Raw genomic sequence first — 17,897 nt, 5'->3', positions numbered from 1 at the left:
AGTGCTTGCACTAAAAGTCGAGGTTACCATCTCGATGTCCCAGGCATTGATGCGGCATTGCGTCTTGATGTGTCATTGTCCACGGTCGACCAGACTAACTACATGTGACTTCATGTCCAGGGTTTCTGGAGCAAACTGGGGAAAAGAAGATGGGAAGATTGTACGCACCGAGGAGTGAAAAAAGAAAATCTTAAGGGGAAAAAGGGAAGGAAAAAAAATCCAAAAGATAATTGGACACTTCCGGCGGGACTCGAACCCGCAACCTTCAGATTGCCTGATATAGAAGTCTGACGCGCTACCATTGCGCCACGGAAGCCCGGTTCGGTGGATGGTTTTTCCCCTACATCGATTATTAATAGTAGTGATGCTAAAAATGTAGCCGTTCAAGCAAAGTCCTAAAAGCCCGCTAGAGTTTGGCTAGCTCATGGGTGATCTTTGTGGGTAGTACGGAGTACTCCGTACTCCGTATTATTCCTACAATCAAAACTCTTTCACCTTTGAGTGGCTACAAAAGACATCAGTCCTAGAAGTCTATGGGGTACTGCAGAGACACTACAGAATGTGAGGTTGATTTTCTCACCCTCCAGAAGGGCCATCCACAAACTGCAAGAAGATCTCTTCTCCAGAGACAGTCTGGTGGCTCTCACTGAGTGACCACACTTGGATTGGCTATATGGACAACGCTGAAGTTCCAATTACTAAGCCCGAAGTGTGAGAAAATGGATAACCATCCACCATTTTAACTATAACATTACAGCGTACAGGTGTTTCTCCGACCATCTCCTAGATTTGTTGGCCTGCTTTTCAAGCAGATTGCCCAGGCTTTTCTGTTGATGGTCATCACATTCTTGGGCTTTGCATTCTCAAATACTGTGCTAATCACTGGAGCTGTATGATTCAAAATCACTCGAGCAACTTTGATCCACATCAGCAAGAAAGTCAGAGATTATTTTTTGAAGAGTGAACTTATTGTGGCAGCGAATGCTGACATCCACCCTGGCCATAAGTATGACCTTTGTTCCCGGGAAGGTACATGTAGTTCAAGCAAAATGCAATCTATCTGACAAGAACACAGAGTTTGGATTCACATTGAGAGTGGGAAAAAAGCTCAGTAAGCATAACTGCAACAAGAAGACAGTTTATAATGCTATAAAATGGATCCCGAGGCCCTCTGAGCTGGTCAAAAGGCTACCGGTGCAACACAATAAATAGTAATTCTATAAGATGTTCATCATGTTGGGTTGGATATGGCCGAACAGACACTCAAGCTTTGCTAGTACAATGCTGATATTTACACTCAATGATATGGGCTATGATTTTGGAGTCAGGCCATTTTCCTTCATTGATGAAGGCGCCCGCCTGACCAAAACGAGCAGGGAATCTTCTTTACATACAATATCTAATAAATTGGAAATTCCCTGTGGTGCTAGGAGAGATATAGTTCACCCTGGCACTACATGTGTTGCAGTCTTAGTTCCTGGCCGGAATGAGGGAACGTACAGTCAAGATAAAAGACCTAAAGTTACACTGATAGGTCATCTACACCAACTACAATTTGTGGAATTAGCTTTGAGAAATAATAAACAGAACCCGCTTGAGCCATCTAACACCTATCTAGTTCCCTATGAAGCATAAGAAACAGGCTATTCAGTGAAAGAGCAAGCACCAGGTGTCTGAACTAAAAAGGGCTTATCGAAGCACCTCCCTAGCAATGACATAGCATACATGTGGCATGGTACATTAAAACGTCAGAATTGGGGGGTAAGAAACATTTCATCACTTCAAAAAGACATTAACCGCTAGCCGTGCTTTTAACCCGAACCCCCGGTGTATTTTCGGTACGACGCGAATTGAAAAGAGAAAAACAAAAAAGAAGTCATCATCGTCTCATAGAAAGCATTTAGTCAACCTCCTCCATGGTGCTCTCACCGGTAGCCTCAGTGGCGGCGGTTTCTTCAGCCTTCTCCTCGGAAGTCTCGGCCTCCTCGTCGACGTTCAAGCCAAGAGAAACAAGCTTGTGGATGCGCTCGGCAAAGCCAGCGGGTTCGTCGATGGTGAAGCCGGAGACGAGGAGAGAGGTCTCGTAGAGGAGCTGGGTGATAGACTTGACAGTGCGGTCATTCTCACCGTCCTGCTCGACCTTCTTCTTCAATTCCTTGATGATGGGGGAACGAGGAGAGATTTCGAAAGTCTTCTTGGAGGCCATGTAAGCACTCATGGAAGTGTCACGGAGAGCCTGAGCCTTCATGATACGCTCCATGTTAGCAGACCAGCCGAACTGGCCGGTGCGGATGGCGCATGGAGATCCGATCAACTTGTGGGAAACGACGACCTTCTCAACCTTGTCGCCCAAGACGTTCTTCAGAGCCTTGGCAAGGCCTTCGTATTCCTTCTCTTCAGCCTCGCGAACCTTCTTCTCCTCCTCGGTCTCCTCGAGCTCGAAATCCTTGGTGATGTCAACGAGTTTCTTGCCATCGAATTCCTTGAGCTGAGTCATGGCATATTCGTCAATGGGGTCAACCAGGAACAAAACTTCGAAGTTCTTCTCCTTGAGGGAGTCGAGGAAGGGGGACTTCTGGACAGCCTTGAGGGATTCACCAGTGATGTAGTACATCTGCTTCTGGTGCTCCTGCATGCGGGTAACGTAGTCAGTGAGAGAAGTGGTCTCATCACCAGACTTGGTGGAGTGGAAGCGAAGGAGCTTGGCAAGAGATTGGCGGTTCTGGGAATCCTCATGGATACCAAGCTTGATGTTCTTGCTGAAAGCACTGTAGAACTTGTCGAACTGCTCACGGTCCTCGGCAATTTCGTTGAACAACTCGAGGGACTTCTTAACAATATTCTTCTTGATGACCTTCATGATCCTGTTTTGCTGGAGGGTCTCACGAGACAGGTTGAGAGGAAGGTCCTCAGAGTCGACAACACCCTTGATGAAGCCGAGCCACTCAGGAATGAGATCGGTGGCATCGTCGGTGATGAAGACGCGGCGGACATAGAGCTTGATGTTGTTCTTGGTCTTCTTAGTTTCGAAGAGATCGAATGGAGCACGCTTGGGAACGAAGAGGATAGCGCGGAACTCAAGCTGGCCCTCGACGGAGAAGTGCTTGACAGCAAGGTGGTCCTCCCAATCGCTATAATCCTGTTAGAATACGCTTTTATGCTTACTCAAAAGAGGGGAATTTCATAGGAAACTTACTTAGAGAGAGTCTTGTAGAAAGAGCCGTATTCCTCCTGGGTGATGTCGGCAGGGTTACGGGTCCAGATTGGCTTGGTCTTGTTAAGTTCCTCCTCCTCAATCTTCGACTCCTTGATCTTCTTGGTTTTCTTGGCCTTCTTTTCCTCTTCTTCATCGTCAACTTCTTCGATCTTGGCCTCCTTCTTGTCATCTTCCTCGGCCTTGGTTTCTTCCTCGTCCTCATCTGGGACCTCCTTCTCAGTCTCCTTCAAGACATGAAGGTAGATAGGGTAGGAGATGAATTCGGAATGCTTCTTAACGACTTCCTTGATTCTGCTCTCGTTAAGGTAGTCGGTCTGCTCATCCTTGAGGTGGAGAATGATCTTGGTTCCACGGCCAAGAGGCTCACCGTCAACATCCTGAGTCAGGGTGAAAGTGCCTCCGGCGCTAGACTCCCAGATGTACTGCTCGTCGTCATTGTGCTTGGAAACGACGGTGACTTTGTCGGCAACGAGATACGCAGAATAGAAACCGACACCGAACTGACCAATCATGGAAATATCAGCACCAGCAGTGAGTGCTTCCATGAATTGCTTGGTGCCAGATCGAGCAATTGTACCAAGGTTGTTAACAAGGTCCTATCACGGTGGTAGTCAGCATGGCATTTCTCCAAAGCAATTGCGCGAAAGGACTAGACTTACAGCCTTGGTCATACCAATACCAGTATCGCGGATGGTGAGTGTCTTGCTTTCCTTGTCAGGAATGATATCGATGCGGAGATCCTTGTTGGCATCGAGCTTGCTTGGGTCGGAGAGAGCCTCATAACGGATCTTGTCAAGAGCATCAGAACAGTTAGAGATCAATTCTCGAAGAAAGATCTCCTTGTTCGAATAGACAGTGTTGATAATGAGGGAGAGAAGCTGAGAAATCTCAGCCTGAAACTCAAAGGTCTCGGAAGCCATGATGGAGGTGGTGAAACGATATTCTACAGGGATTTCATAGCAAGTCAGTAAACAACCCAAAAGATTCAGTGATTTCAAGTGAGACGCGTGGAACGAGGCAGTCAACAGCTCTCAAGGATCTTTCTGTTGTTTGTTTAAGACTGTTCAAGCAATGGCCACAAGACAAAGGCAGCTGTGCAATAATGATAACAAGCAAACTGGGCAACACTCACATGAAGCTCAAAGAAGTGGAGAGAGAATCAAGGCGGTCAACAGTAAGGAAGAGGTGAGGAGCTTTGAGGGATGTTTGCGCGATGGAGCTGGGGAGGAGGGGAGACAAGAGACAATTAATGAGAGAAGAGAGGGAGAAAAAGAGGAAGAGAAAGAAAAGAGGAAACACAGAGAGATTAAATTTTTGGAGCTTCGAGCAGGCAGAGAGAGTGCCAGAGCCTAAGCGAATCTTCCATAAAGTTCCATGGAGTGCTTCACATTCCATTGCGGTCGAAAACAGCCCGCGCTAGGCCTCTTCTGGCTAAGATAGAACGACAGTTTCCAAGGTAACGAAATCTTCCAACCACTTCACTCTTTTTACTCTGTAGTCTTCACAACAAAGCACACTCTCACTGTTTCACACCTTTCTTATGGCTATTGTTTGCTCCAGCCACAGGGCTCTACAGGGTTGGTGGCCATCTGCTACTTCACTCTGGCTTGTGGCATGATTGCTCGGAAACCAGCTTTGATATTGGCTTCGGCCGGCTGTCCTACCCCTCTAGTTACAGCACTTGTACCCCAAATCAAAGCCAATGTTGCAAGTGTATTCGACTCTCTTCATACTGCCCTACTGTTATCATTCCCTGTGTCACTTGTTTCGAAAGTGCGTGGTCGAAGCTATGAACCAAGGAACCTTTGCGCCTTGAAGCCCCTCAGCAAGCAGCAGTTGTTGTCCTTTGTCCAGTGGAAAGTGCTGAGAGCGCTGGAATACCAAAGTAGTCGTGGGGGCGGGCATTACTCGTAACTAGCAGCCTTTTGGCACCACGGGTCAGTTTATGCTCTTATCTGCATCCGTATCCTGGGGGAAATATGGGAGTTCACTTAAATAGCAATATTTGACAATATGTCCCTACCAATCACCGCACTCGTCTAAATTCTTGATCTACAAAGTATTTACAGCCCAGAGTACGCTGTACCTCATGCACTGAACGTCGTTTTACATTTTTTAGGCCCCCCGGGAATCTCCTGTACCATCTCCAAGAACCAAGCGTAGAATCAATTAAACTTCTCCGCGCCTGAGCGAGGCAGAGATTTCTCCCTCGCTGTCGCCACTTCACTGAGCGGCGGCAAGTTGGCCATTCTGGTTGGCCACCAGCCAGCGGAGATCCGATGCCAAGGTCTAGAACGTTCTCTGAAGGCGGCTATTCGGGAAAACCTTATAACGAGAATTTCGTTTTCAGGTCCGCTCTGCCGCCTTGATCATCGAGCCACAAGAATCGAGCGTTCACCAGGCTGCGAGCGTTCGGAAGCATTTTGTACGGAGAAACAGGACTGGGAAGTAAATGTTATTGTACCTATTTACATGGGGCTTCCTAAATAATACGAAATTTCAGAAACCTGGAGGTGTTAGAAACTAAACTTGCTCTAGGTCCAATTCGCCAAAAGACCCAGCCCCAGTAATGATAACAGGCAGCGCATACTCCAAACTCCCTTGGAAAGGCCCAGCGAATCAGAGAAGGAATTCTGTTACAAATGTGGTGCACTAAACAAATGGAAACAACTTTAGGAAGTAGGTTAAAGCTGGGCAGGTCGGAAACGCCTTGATTGCGCCAGTAGATGCACGCCAGAAAAATAGACTGACGCCGTTAAAGTGATAACAACACCAATGTTTTTTTTGGATCCGTCCTCTGTCCTCTCAATAAGCCCGGATCCAGTTTGATAGGTCATGCGACGTTAGGCCTAGTGTTCTTGCAAGCCATAACGCCAGTCCTCCAACAAAGCCAACCCCACCGATGACTTGGAGAACGATCCACCCCCGTCGCTTCATATCCTCATTCCACCTGATTAGTCCCAGAGGGTCACTGGCACTCATATTCCCAGTACGATATCGAAGCTGGCGACCGTCATGGCTATGCACTGTTAGGACGCCGGTCTCTTTCTCGTAAGCAGTGACATGGCCTATAGGAACGAGCGTCCCATCCGCCACGCATTCGTCGAGCCGTTTAGTTAGCCACGCGGCCCGCTCGTCTCGAGCTAGGCGCTCATATTGCATCCTCTCATTTTGGAGACTGCATTGTAGATCTGTGGCCCATTTGGCAAGCTGGATCTGAGCCAAGTGCTCTTCTCGTCGAGTATGGTCCGCCACTCGGGCTAACGTGTACTCTGAAAGGCCCCTACTTTTCCGCGGTGAATCGAGGACCTGCGACTGTGATATCGAAGAGAACGGAGAGGTAAATCGGGAATCAATAAAGTCAGATGGGGCTGAGGTTGGGGTGGTTACTCGTTGCTCGAACGCAAATTTCCCAAGATTATGTGACCGTATCAATTTCTTTGCTGCGGAATGGCGGAACCAGACAAAGTTATCTTGGTCAAAGATCTTGTCTAAAAGGAAGCCAAGCTCAGACAGTGCCAATGGCTGTATGTAATCCGGACTCATTAACACACTGGCATCCATCATTTCATCATCGCTTGTTGTGACTGACGAAATCGAGAATGGAGCACGTGGAGTAGGTACATCGTCACTGCGGGACAGGGAATCTCCAAAAAAGGTTCCAATGCTAGCTTCTCGCGCTTTCTGAAGGAATATATTTTTCAAACCATGAATCTGCTCTGATGAAAGGGTGTCCGCTTTTGCTATTAATGGGATAACATTGCTAAAGTCGGATAACCGCTTAATTGATTGGATATCGGACATAAGCGTGTCTATTCAAAAAATTAGCAGAGTCTATCGTTATATATGTAGAAGTCTAGAATACTTGCCTTGGGAAATAAGATACAGGATTGCATCGACCTGTGATCCACCATTCCCACTTAGCAAACCTTGAAGATCAGCGTTGCCGGAATGGATAGCAGTGGTCGCCCTCCGGAATTGTTGAATCATATATTGAATCTCCAAGTTTGTTTGTTCTATCTGATCCACACACGTATTGACGGTGTCCACGAAGCAAAGATTCCGCTCCAAAACCACATCCCCTAGACTTTTTCGCCTCCGTAGTACCCTCGAGTCTTCAAGATCTGACCACCACGTTGGATACGGTTTAGTGCTTGCGTAAATCTCCGCGATTGAGGGGCGATCCCGTACGCGCCGAATCCTCTTCCCATGCTGCACATTCTGTTTCTTTGAGTTTGAGAGGCGGGTGTGGGATGTATTTTGGGGGAGAGGATCGATATGCACAATGTCCTCGCAGGCCTGAACGATAGATTTCAAGAGACACGTCTTCCCTGAACCTATAATCCTCGTGTAAGAGCGCGATTAAAAAAAAACTGAACATCAATCATATCTCACCTGTACTGCCAGCGATCATCACCTTCAGTCTCCCAAGGGATTTGCCCCTCTCAGTAAATGGCCTTCGACTTGGCATTTTTATACTTGGCATAACAAGTTGTGAGGCACTGTCTTGAAGCTCAGGCGAGCTGCTAGGATTCTCCTCATCGCTATATTCTACTACATGGTTGTTAACTTCGTCAAGAATGGAGATCTCATCGGAACGGCGGAATGATCGAGTAGATGCCGATTTTGGGCTTCCAGGGAGAGATCCTGGTACAGCAGGAGACCCAAGGAGAAGAGGCGTTAGAGGGAGCGAAGGTGCATTTTCCATAGATTGGTTATGCCCAAAAGCAGAAGAAGATGGTCTGCTCGACACCACATCATCGGCAGCGACCGGTTTAACTGTAGATATCCTGTGTAAGAGTGGAGAGATAGGCTTTGTACTGTCTTCTAAGCCATGATTATCTGAAGCTGCGTGGTGGGACTCCTCTCCGGATAACTCCATGGCCTCCTCCAAGCTTTGTACCCCATACGTGCTATCGCGAGCTCTATCTGAACTTCTAGACCGGGATCGCTCCATATCGTCGCTTCGACTAAGGAAAAATGATTCTGGTCTAGCATGGGGTTCTGTAAAATGTGTCGAGACTTTCTGGTTGGAAATCGAGGGCTTGCGGGGATGGGAGGTCTGTTGGTCTGTGACGCAGGGCCGCATTGTTGAACAAACAGGGCACTTAAGCAAGGCTGCCTCGAAATGAGCTATTTCTAAGATGTCAGTTTAACCAGGCATGATTTCAATGTTTTTCAGAGGAGGGGGTGCCGAAAACCTCACTCCCTTCCAGCACTGTCTGAAAGTTGCAAGCCTGTGCTCGGGCAGTTGATGTTTGCCTGCCACCGTCATGTCATGCGGGTCCTTCAGGCATCTCCGGCTAGTACGTGGGGTAACTTTTCGCCGACCACGGGGCAGCTGGCTATGTAGTTAAGTTAACTCCAGCGTGTCAACTAGTTGCTTAGTTCCGCACCAACGAACAAAGCTATCAACACACATCACTCAGGTTGCTACACAGGAACAAATGCACAGTACATATATACAGAGTACAGTGGATGCTTACTCTATGTGTATTATATGTATTCAACCCTAGAGCTACTGTAGGCACCTGGAAGCAGTGTGACCTTCTACACTGATTTGTAGGTGAACTGTTACAATGCACGTCATTCATTTCCATAACAGCGGAAATCAGCTGTCCATGCTGGGTGCTGACATAAAAAAGGAATATCCGGTGTGGGAAATAAGCTTCTTGGAAACTGATAGCATGATATGCACTTCACTCTGATAGATACATTTTCCAGTCGGTCTCACAGATTTATCTCCGCCTACTTTCGCGTGAAAAGGGTAAGGATGAATAGAAAACTGTTTCAGAAACCTTTGAGCAATTTTAAAGGCATTTCTGACATGTTATTATCATTCAATTTTGAGAGAAACACATAAGAGGCAAGGTATTATCAATAGTTTAAGTCATCCAATTTTGTACAGAGTACGGGGTACTTTGGTCCTCTGTACCCCATGGGGCAAAGTTTCTCTGGGCTTATGATCTGGAAGAATCTGAAACCAGTGTCATTATCTTCAAGTAGCTCAACGGTCTAGCGGAGGTGTTTCAGATGGTGATTTCTTGCACTGACCTTCTGTCTTTTACCTGCTCACGAGGCCCCAAGCGCAAGGCGTTTTTCGGCTTTCAAATGATGTCATGTTACAGATGGCTAAACGCGCTGAAGCTTCAAATCCAAGCTTTGTGTGGTAAATTTTCTTGAGAAAAAGGAATCTTCAAGTTGGCAACATTGGATTGTATCTTCAATGAGCAGACCTGGGAATATGTAGATGGGTATTTTCAAACTCCAGTAACCCTAGGAACAACTTGTATCAACTATGGCAAAATGCCAAGCTCTCAGGGAAAGAGACTGATAGTTAGTTACCTGCTCCACACACAAGTGGTTATGCAGAAGGCACCGCGGGTGTATCTCATTAGCTAACGGGCAGGACAGCCGTTCTACTCCGTAGAGATAAAAGAGATGTTCGGACATCTTAGAGATAATCCTATATCGGTAATGCTCGCCACATCACACCCCGGTTGGGGGGCGGCCTAACAAATTTTGGAACCTGGATTCGCGAACGCATCCATTTCTAATAATATATCGCTCCTCGTCTGCTGCCCAAAAGATTCGAATTTTTGAGACCAGCTCATCTCTGCATACCGCCACATCAGGCAAGTCAACGCGACTCAGCAACTACCAATTATCCATGGAAGGCCTGTCGTTCGGTTTTGGTCATCTGCAAGAGCTGCGTCCCCATACCATTCTCGGCTAGTAACGGCCTGATGCCATTGGTTGCAGAAAAATGAGGACATCCTGGGGGATCGATTTTGACTGGGCTTTCCCATAAACGTGGGATTTGGCGCTTCGGGGACCTGGACCCGGCAATCCGAAAACTCTCTGCTGACGATTGGCAGACTGACAGCCGAAGGGTCAGTCTCACGTTGTCAAGTAGATCTTCCCAGATCCCTCTGGTCAAGTTGAACTGTTGAGCTGGAAAGGAGAGCTTTTTGTAATCGGGTACAAGAGAGTGTTTCTGGCTATCCCAGCCTTTTCGTAATTTGCCTCCTCGGAAGATCTTTTCGAACCCATGTCAGGATGTTCTCCACAAGGCAGATTCCATAGGAAAAAGCAAAAACGCGTGGGATCTCTCTGGGGAGGGAATGTCGAGCGTCGGCTGGCGGGCTGGGCTGTTAAGCTAGGGTTGCGCTAGTAAGCAGCACTACCCGGTGACCATCGACCACGGCTTGGGCCAGGCTAGACCCGATTCAGCATCCCTCCCCACCGCGGTCGTCAGTGTCAACCACATCCACCGCCGTGCTTCTCGGTCACTCGCTTCGAAATTTGCTCTCTGGCTTGTGGCCGTGTTCATGAGAAAGATCATGCCACTGAGGTGTTCTTGTTCCTTCGTCCCGCCCGATACATGAAAGCGCTGCTTCTCCAAGCTATGATCCGGCCTGGTTTTCCCCTCATTTCGTCCTAGATTGCCGCTTTAGTCACCTCTCCGACATTGCCCCTCAGGACGAAAAGCGCAACGGTTTCCGTATCCCCGAGCACTGCCAGTCAAAAATAAACCCTTGCGATGAACCAAGATCCCTCATTGGCATCGTGGTCCGGCCATATGCCTGAAGATTCTCTGATTTCTGGCTCTAGCGAGGACCTGTCAAATCTGCTCGACTTTGACTTTGATCTGGCCGACTTAGGAACTCCAGTTGACCAGCATGGCAACCCTATTGCCACCTCGGTCTCGCAGGTGCCGACTACTCTGGTGCAGGATGCTCAGTTGACGGGAATGGAAGGGATTCAGACCTCTCAACCTCAGCAGTATGCGACTTCATTTACTGATCAGATGCAATCCATTGAAATGCAAGGAGTCACTTGCACTCAGGCGCAAGTGAATCCGACGCATTTTTATCTTCAGAAGCAGCACCAGCATGGAATCGTTCCCCAGGGCTTCGGGCAACCCCATCAGTTTGTCCCACCCACTCCAAACAGCACCGAGTTACACGGAGGTGTCGCACGGTACCCCCCTCCATTAGACACTGGGGCTCAGCGACGATACGAACCGTATACTCGCGGAACTGATGACCAGGTGAGCAATGCTTACGGCCATATAGCTCTAGTCCCTAGCTGATAATATGTGAACTCACTAGGGTGCTTTCACGCCATTGATATCGCCTGCAATGACCCCTCTGGAGCAGCAACTGCGCTTTCCAGAATATGCAACTCCCGGTGAATATCTAACGCCGTTGACATCGCCTGCCCTCGAGGCACACAACCACAATGGCAACGGATTCATGTTTAGTCAAACTTCGGGGGTGGATATGGGTTTTGTCACTTCACCCGTGGACACGAGACATCAGCTACCCGCCAGCACAGCTCCGTCGTCTCCTGCAATTCTCAGGCGCCATAGGCGAAAGTCTTCCATTGCACAGAGGTCCAATGCTCGTCAAGTTCGTCAGTCTCCTTCCATGAGACCGATGAGCAGCCGTCAAAAGTCTCGGCCAGGTTCTGCAATCATCCCTGGTGGTGACATGCGAATGTGGAACAGAGATCTTTCCCAGGATCCCTCGCTGTCAGATAAACGGAATGGTTCGCGACAAAGTAGCAGTACCGAAAGCTCAGGCCAAGATTCCGTGTCTCCAGAGCCGTTAAGCGAACCTTTGATGCCGCCACCAGCCCTCCCACGTGCTTTTAAGTCACCATATATGGCTGCACAGGAGTCAAGCTCGGAGCAAAGAGCGAGGGAAGCCGCGACTCCCGCAACATTGATGAAGTTGCAAAGCCGGCCAACCGAAGCCAACTCTAGTGCCAATTTCTCGCGACCCGGTTCTGTTGTAATTTCAAATGTCCCCGAAGAGACAATGGAAGATATCTCACTTCCAGAAGCGGCCTCAAACGTCGACCAGGCTGCTACTTCAACCAGTAGTACGATCACTGATGCGAATGAGCTTACGCCGAGATTAGCCGCAAAGCAAACACCGGTTTTGAAGTCGTTGAAGGAAACAAATGGCCAAGGCACTGCTTCGGTGACTCCAAGCCCGCAAATAGGTGCGATGAAATCTCCAATGGGGCCGGTTGGACTTAAAAGGGCAGATTCTAGACCGGGAGGGAGAACGTCTAAGAAGCGGCAGAGTGGAAGTACTTCACAGATCAGCCCGGCCTTGAGACCGAAAATAAGTCCAAGCATACAGCCTCTTATTCGTGCAGAAGGTATGAATATCTTCGTTTCCTATAATCTCGATTCTGTTTGCTTACGTGATGGTATAGGAATTTCGTCTGAGACATCTGCCCTCTATCTTGCCTCCAAATCAAACTATCAACATATCCTGGAGGGAACAGTTCTTCCAGGGGTCTCGTATCCGGAAAATTTGGCTGAGAATTTGAGTTCGAAACGCACAAATCATAAACTTGCAGAACAAGGACGACGGAACCGCATTAACACCGCTCTTAAAGAAATAGAAAGGCTCCTGCCCCCTTCCTTGACACACGATGGAAATAAAGACAAGGATAAAGATAAAGCCGCCGAAGGTCGAGCGAATGGAACGTCTTCCAAGTCTCCAGATAAACCCGCATCCCACCAGCCAATTAGCAAAGCTAGCACAGTGGAGCTAGCCATTGTCTATATCAAAGCGCTGCAACAAGAACTTGCTGAAACGAAAAAGCAATTGAAAGACTTGACAACAAAATTAGACGGGACCGAAAATCCAAACATAGCTCTAGAGAAAGTCAATTCCGAAAAGACAGCAACTCAGCCAGGCAAATCCGACCCTGAAGCGCCCACTGCTACCCAGAAAACGACAACTGCAGAGGAACCAAACCCTGAAAACGATGAATCAAAGGCCGCGCAATGAACGCAAAAACTGTCAGTCTTATCCTCGCGAAAATCTTCTCCGCGTTCTATTCTTCTATGATTATTCCCTTAATTTTTTTTTTTTTTTTTGTTAATAATTGCGTTTTCTCCACATATATGCACAAAATGTCAGCTGGTATAATACTCCCTCAGGTTCGCGTTGCGGTCAACTCCTATCCTTAATGTGACAGACTCATCTTCGATGTCAGATGGACCCGTCTTTTGGTAGGATTACGTTTCTAGCGACTTATTTTGTTCGCTACCTCTCTTCTTTTTCTCTTTTTTTTCGTGTATATCCTCCGAACCCGGTGCATTTAGCGGGGAGCTGCTATTTTCATCGCACCGTGAATTATCATTGTTCCAATCATTCAGCGGCGGGGACGGTAGGTAGGTCTGGGTGGATATCTGCTACAATTTTTATGCTCTATGTTTTGTCCCTCAAATGATTTCCGGTTTCTCGCTTGTTTCTTTGTTTATATATATTTTTTTTATTTTTTCCGTTTCCTTTCGCTACTCGAGATGCGAAGCACTATTAGTATATAAAAAAATTTGTGCCATTAAAGTATCCGTTAGCTATTGATCCTAAGGTATGTCCTAAATTCTAATGTGTAGAATAGAGGGTAGATAGCTGCTGATGGTTTTTCCATTATTCAACTGGCCAGGATGGAAATCAATATGTGGGTGTTCTACTTCGTCTCTTGCCACTCATCAGATGCGAGAATGTCCTGCATATTTCGTATTCACTTGTACGCTTCCGGCTCTATAATCAGACCATTTACTAGTTTCCTACAAGGCATCGACGTCGCGCACCAAAATCCCCACGTAAAAGATATAGAGCACGGAGTAGTCAATTACCTGAAAATAAGGGGCTAATTTATTCATTTCGCTAACACGAAACATAGTACATGGAAACACCACGAAGACAAAGCCTCACGAGGGTCCCGTCCAGCACCGGAAATGCAAAGCCAAGTCTCCATTTTCCGCTCCACCCCACTCCCAGACCAGACCTTGACACACCTCCGCCGGGTTATTACCTGATCCTATTGATCGTCATTGCGCTTTCATTCAGACATTAATGCCCACTAAGCACCACCTTTTTGTTGCTGCCATGATGTTTTATCAAAGGGAAATAATACACAGGAGTATCAGCAGAAGTAGGTAACTGCAAACGACCATAAAGAACAAGAACAGAGTGAAAAACCACGACATAGAAAAGTTGAAGTAATAGTTAATGCTAACCTGGGGCATGGAATGTCTGCAAAAGCGCCCAAAAGAAAAAAAAGAAAAAGTAAGAAATAAGTCATATTGCGCGTGACAAAGGTTTCCATGCTCGCTAGATCATCTCAAGCAAACATTAAATCAAGAGAACTGATAAAGCAGCATATGCAATAGCACAAGGTGTCAAGGTTTAAAGGGGGGAAAAAAATGAAACGTGTCAAACGGATTTGAGTACAAAGTAAAATAAGAAATAAAGCTTTTTCCAAGCACCTCAAAATGCGACCCCAGGTGACTCCTTAAAAGAAACTAGACGCACCAGAAGACCATAAAATACCACGAAGGCATGTATTTATGCATCTCTAGTGAAATGTACAGGACAAGAACAGGCTTGTTTAAGCCCATCATGTCACAAATCGTAGAGGCAAGGAAAAGGGAAAGAACTCATACGGCTTGGGACTGGGGACGACCTTTGGGAGTAATAGTGCCGCCGCGGCCGCCTCTAGGAGTGAAACGTCCAGAGTCTTTCTGAAATCCACCACGACCTTGACTAGCGGTACGGTCGCCACGTCCACGGCCAGCACCACCCCTACCAGGGCCATAACTAGCATTGCCTCCGTAAGCAGTGGCTCGTGGACGTCGCTCTTCCACAGTGATACGTTCAGTGCCAATTTGATGAGGATTAGCTGCGACGGCGGCCTTGTAACCAGCAGCATCTGCAAATTCCACAAAAGCACAGCTCTGTCCATTAAGGGTTAGTTATTGATGGCGTATAAAAAGGAAGATTTGGCGGGATACTTACACGTTGGCGACTGACATCAAAATACTTGAGCTTACCAAAGCGCTGAAGAGTCTGCTTGAGGAGGGCAGCATCGACTTTGTCGTTAACGTTTTTAATGTATGCAAGCACATTGTCATCGCGACCTCTGCCGGCAGTTTGCCATTCAGAGCTTGAGGTCGAAGAAGTTTGGCTTGGAGCGCTCTCACCATTAGCGGGAGGAGCTGGCTGGGAAGGAGCAGCTGCGACCTTGGGCTGTGCGGCTGGGGCAGCCTGTGGCACAGCGACAGGCGTGGGGACCGCGGCAGCGGCAGCTTTATTGGCGTTCGAAGAAGCAATGGAAGCCCAGGTCATGGAGACAGGCCTAGCTGGAGGAATGTTCTCCTTTTCAGCAGCAGGGGTTGCAGCCTTGGGCGGTGAGACGATGGGAGTTGGTTCAGGTTCCTTGGGCTTCTCCTGCTGCAAAGCTTCAGTAGTGACTTCGGCAGCCTGCGCTGGCTCGACAACTGCTTCAGGCTCCTCAGGCTTAGTCTCAACAACTTCTTTCACGGACTCCTGAAGCTTCTCATCAACTTCCTGTGCCGCAGCTTCGGTATCAGCTTGGCGCTCAGTCTCAAGCCGTTGAGGAGCAGCCTGTTGTTCGGCTGGCTCAGAAGGAGCCTCTGCGGCCGGGGCCTCCACGGCGTCTTGCTCGTCGGCAATAGCCTCTCCATCGTCGTCAACTAAGAATCGGATAATATCGTTCAAAACATAATATCCATTTCTCTGTTCAGCCAAGACAAAGGTCTGGACAAACTTGCGTGGAGGCTCAGACCTGTTAGACAGCTCTCCAATAACAGATACCAAGATGTTATCGAACGAAGCCTGGGAGTCGACATTCAAAACCCTGACTTTGGTATCGTGAAAATCAAGAGATTTGATGCGATCCTGAATGGCCTGGTACGACACCATGATTAGCACTAGCTTGAAAAAAAACCGAGTGGTATATCAGTGTTTCGGTACTTACAGTTTGGCCAACAGAAACGCCAACTTTCTCCGCCTCATTTCCAGAGACAAACTGAGACTTGCGCGAATAGAAGAGGTGAAGCTTCTCAGGGGTCCGGCTGAGGGTAGTGTAGTACTGTTCGACGAAGAACCACGCAACTTCTTCCTTGGGGATGTCATTCTTGGCTTCCTGCGGTGGAGGAGCCGGAGTCGAAGCGTTGCTCGGCTGGTGAGTATGCGGTGCATTAGCGGCAGGGTAGCGATCAGCGTGGTACGGAGCGGGCTGGTGGTGGGTATAAGCTCCGTTGACGTGAGATGGAGCTTCGGTTGCCATTTCGAAAACTTTGTCGAGTATGGAGGATAAACGAAAATTTAAATTATATGAGGTTGTCCCGTGGAATAAGACTGGGAATCTTAGCGATAGCTAAGGCTGATCGAGGTCTAGAAGCTTTTTCTCTATTGGCCGGTGAAGAAAGTTAGTTCCAGTTTTGATCGCCTTTTAGGAGCAGGAGAATGAAGAGGGGATTGGCTCTCAAGGCTTACAATCTGAATAGAGAGGTGTAGAAGAGCTGCAGAGCACGGCGTGCTGGGAAGAGAACAGGGTCGTAGCGCGTTGCACTGCGGTAAAGAACTTTTTCAGGGTCGCGTTAGGAGAGAAGAAAAAAGGCTGAGGTCAAAGAAGCTTTTGTAAGGAAAAGAACTGAAACCGCGACTGGGACTCAAGTATCAAAAGCGATGCGAATCGAAAAATAAGGTGAAGGCTGGAAAAAAAAAACAGCTGTAGAAAGATAAGAAGTCTAGAAGAAGTGGTGGATGGATGGGAAGTCGATGGAGGACGTGGTTGTTGTGAGAGGCGAAGATGTTGTGTGGAACTGAAAATTGAGGGAAAGGAAGGGAGGTTTGATGAACGTCGAAATGGGGGGGAATCTGCCGCTGCCCGCCGCCTTTTGTCATCACGAAGAAAATTTCTGCAGCGCGAAAACAAAGTAGACGGCGCTTCTCCTCCACCCAGGCGCCCAGTTAGAACCATCCATCACACGCCGCGTTCACTTTATTTTTTAGAGTTCTTTTTCATATTACTGTTTCATCTTTGTCAGAATATGATCTTCTTGTCTCTGGTCTTGAGTGCCGCATCAAGTCTGGAGAGTCCAGTAACCATGGAGTACACCACCTCAGCGAACTCCCCGTAAGGAGTGCAAACCCTTGCATTCAAATAAATCACCGCCCATCTACCGTCGTATCGCAGAGTCTAAGCATTAACCTAGCTTCAATTCCGAATCTTACGGCCATCGGGTACTGGATGCACTACATGAAGTAACCACCATCCGTGTCTCACTCTGGTTGACGGTACAGAGTCAATCACAACGTAAACCAAAGCGCAACGCCCAAATGTGATTAAATATCTTTATACTTCGGCTGAAAAAATTGCATGGGACGCTTTTGTATCAAACAGCGGGGCCGCATTGCATAGCAACGCTAGCAGGTCATGGAGGCTACCAAGCACTCCGTACTGACTGCTGGTTTCTCTCGGTGCCCACCTTGCTCACGTAATTATCCAGCTCTTTACCAACTTTCTGCGACTCAACGTCGATGAGCTCCACTCTGATTAGTTGCCCCGTTGACGTGGAAGACTGATAAGGGACGGTCATCCGATAAACATAACAAACTGCGGTGCGCAGGATATTCTTGATTGACCGGCCCTAACGAGTTGAGCGCGATAGGGGATCAGAACAAAGTATAGCTCACACATGCTTTGGGAAAGGGCAGGGAAGCTGGGACGGCAGCCCGTAACTAGCATTATTTTTTGAACTTCCCGAGAATTTTAAATACAGCACGGTTACTAGCTTCTCAAGGCCCATCCACGTTCATCTTGCAGTTCATCAAGATCA

General features: G+C 47.8%; 4 protein-coding genes and 1 non-coding gene across 5 annotated transcripts; 1 reads left to right on the top strand and 4 right to left on the bottom strand.

Annotated features, from left to right (window-relative positions):
• Positions 1–235: 235 nt before the first annotated feature.
• D8B26_008099 lies at positions 236–316 on the bottom strand. The gene has a single exon. It is a non-coding gene; the product is annotated as a tRNA-Arg (tRNA).
• Positions 317–1,533: 1,217 nt separating this feature from the next.
• HSP90 (Heat shock protein 90) lies at positions 1,534–4,519 on the bottom strand. The gene is made up of 4 exons (XM_003071518.2): positions 4,350–4,519; positions 3,877–4,160; positions 3,197–3,813; positions 1,534–3,131 (listed from the first exon to the last, which is right to left on the bottom strand). Exons 2-4 carry the CDS (start codon positions 4,135–4,137, stop codon positions 1,901–1,903), a joined length of 2,109 nt encoding a protein of 702 aa, XP_003071564.2. The 5' UTR covers positions 4,138–4,160; positions 4,350–4,519; the 3' UTR covers positions 1,534–1,900.
• A 1,381-nt stretch (positions 4,520–5,900) lies between these two features.
• On the bottom strand, positions 5,901–8,434 carry D8B26_008097 (uncharacterized protein). Its single transcript, XM_066125753.1, has 3 exons — positions 7,613–8,434; positions 7,087–7,554; positions 5,901–7,029 (listed from the first exon to the last, which is right to left on the bottom strand). The coding sequence occupies exons 1-3, from the start codon at positions 8,304–8,306 to the stop codon at positions 6,023–6,025; spliced, it is 2,169 nt and encodes a 722-aa protein (XP_065981837.1). The 5' UTR covers positions 8,307–8,434; the 3' UTR covers positions 5,901–6,022.
• Positions 8,435–10,760: 2,326 nt separating this feature from the next.
• D8B26_008096 (uncharacterized protein) lies at positions 10,761–13,587 on the top strand (the record flags this gene model as incomplete). Its single annotated transcript, XM_066125752.1, has 3 exons — positions 10,761–11,270; positions 11,332–12,391; positions 12,449–13,587. 3 exons carry the CDS (start codon positions 10,761–10,763, stop codon positions 13,030–13,032), a joined length of 2,154 nt encoding a protein of 717 aa, XP_065981836.1. The 3' UTR covers positions 13,033–13,587.
• Positions 13,588–13,886: 299 nt separating this feature from the next.
• Positions 13,887–16,878, bottom strand: D8B26_008095 (uncharacterized protein). Its single transcript, XM_003071521.2, has 4 exons — positions 16,552–16,878; positions 16,031–16,464; positions 15,049–15,960; positions 13,887–14,987 (listed from the first exon to the last, which is right to left on the bottom strand). The coding sequence occupies exons 2-4, from the start codon at positions 16,340–16,342 to the stop codon at positions 14,691–14,693; spliced, it is 1,521 nt and encodes a 506-aa protein (XP_003071567.2). The 5' UTR covers positions 16,343–16,464; positions 16,552–16,878; the 3' UTR covers positions 13,887–14,690.
• Between the last annotated feature and the right edge of the window lie 1,019 nt (positions 16,879–17,897).

This window comes from Coccidioides posadasii, chromosome 5 (assembly GCF_018416015.2).
Source record: "Coccidioides posadasii str. Silveira chromosome 5, complete sequence".
NCBI lineage: Eukaryota > Fungi > Ascomycota > Eurotiomycetes > Onygenales > Onygenaceae > Coccidioides > Coccidioides posadasii.
The sequence above is the reverse complement of the archived record's forward strand: the minus strand, read 5'-3'. Positions and strand labels throughout refer to the sequence as shown.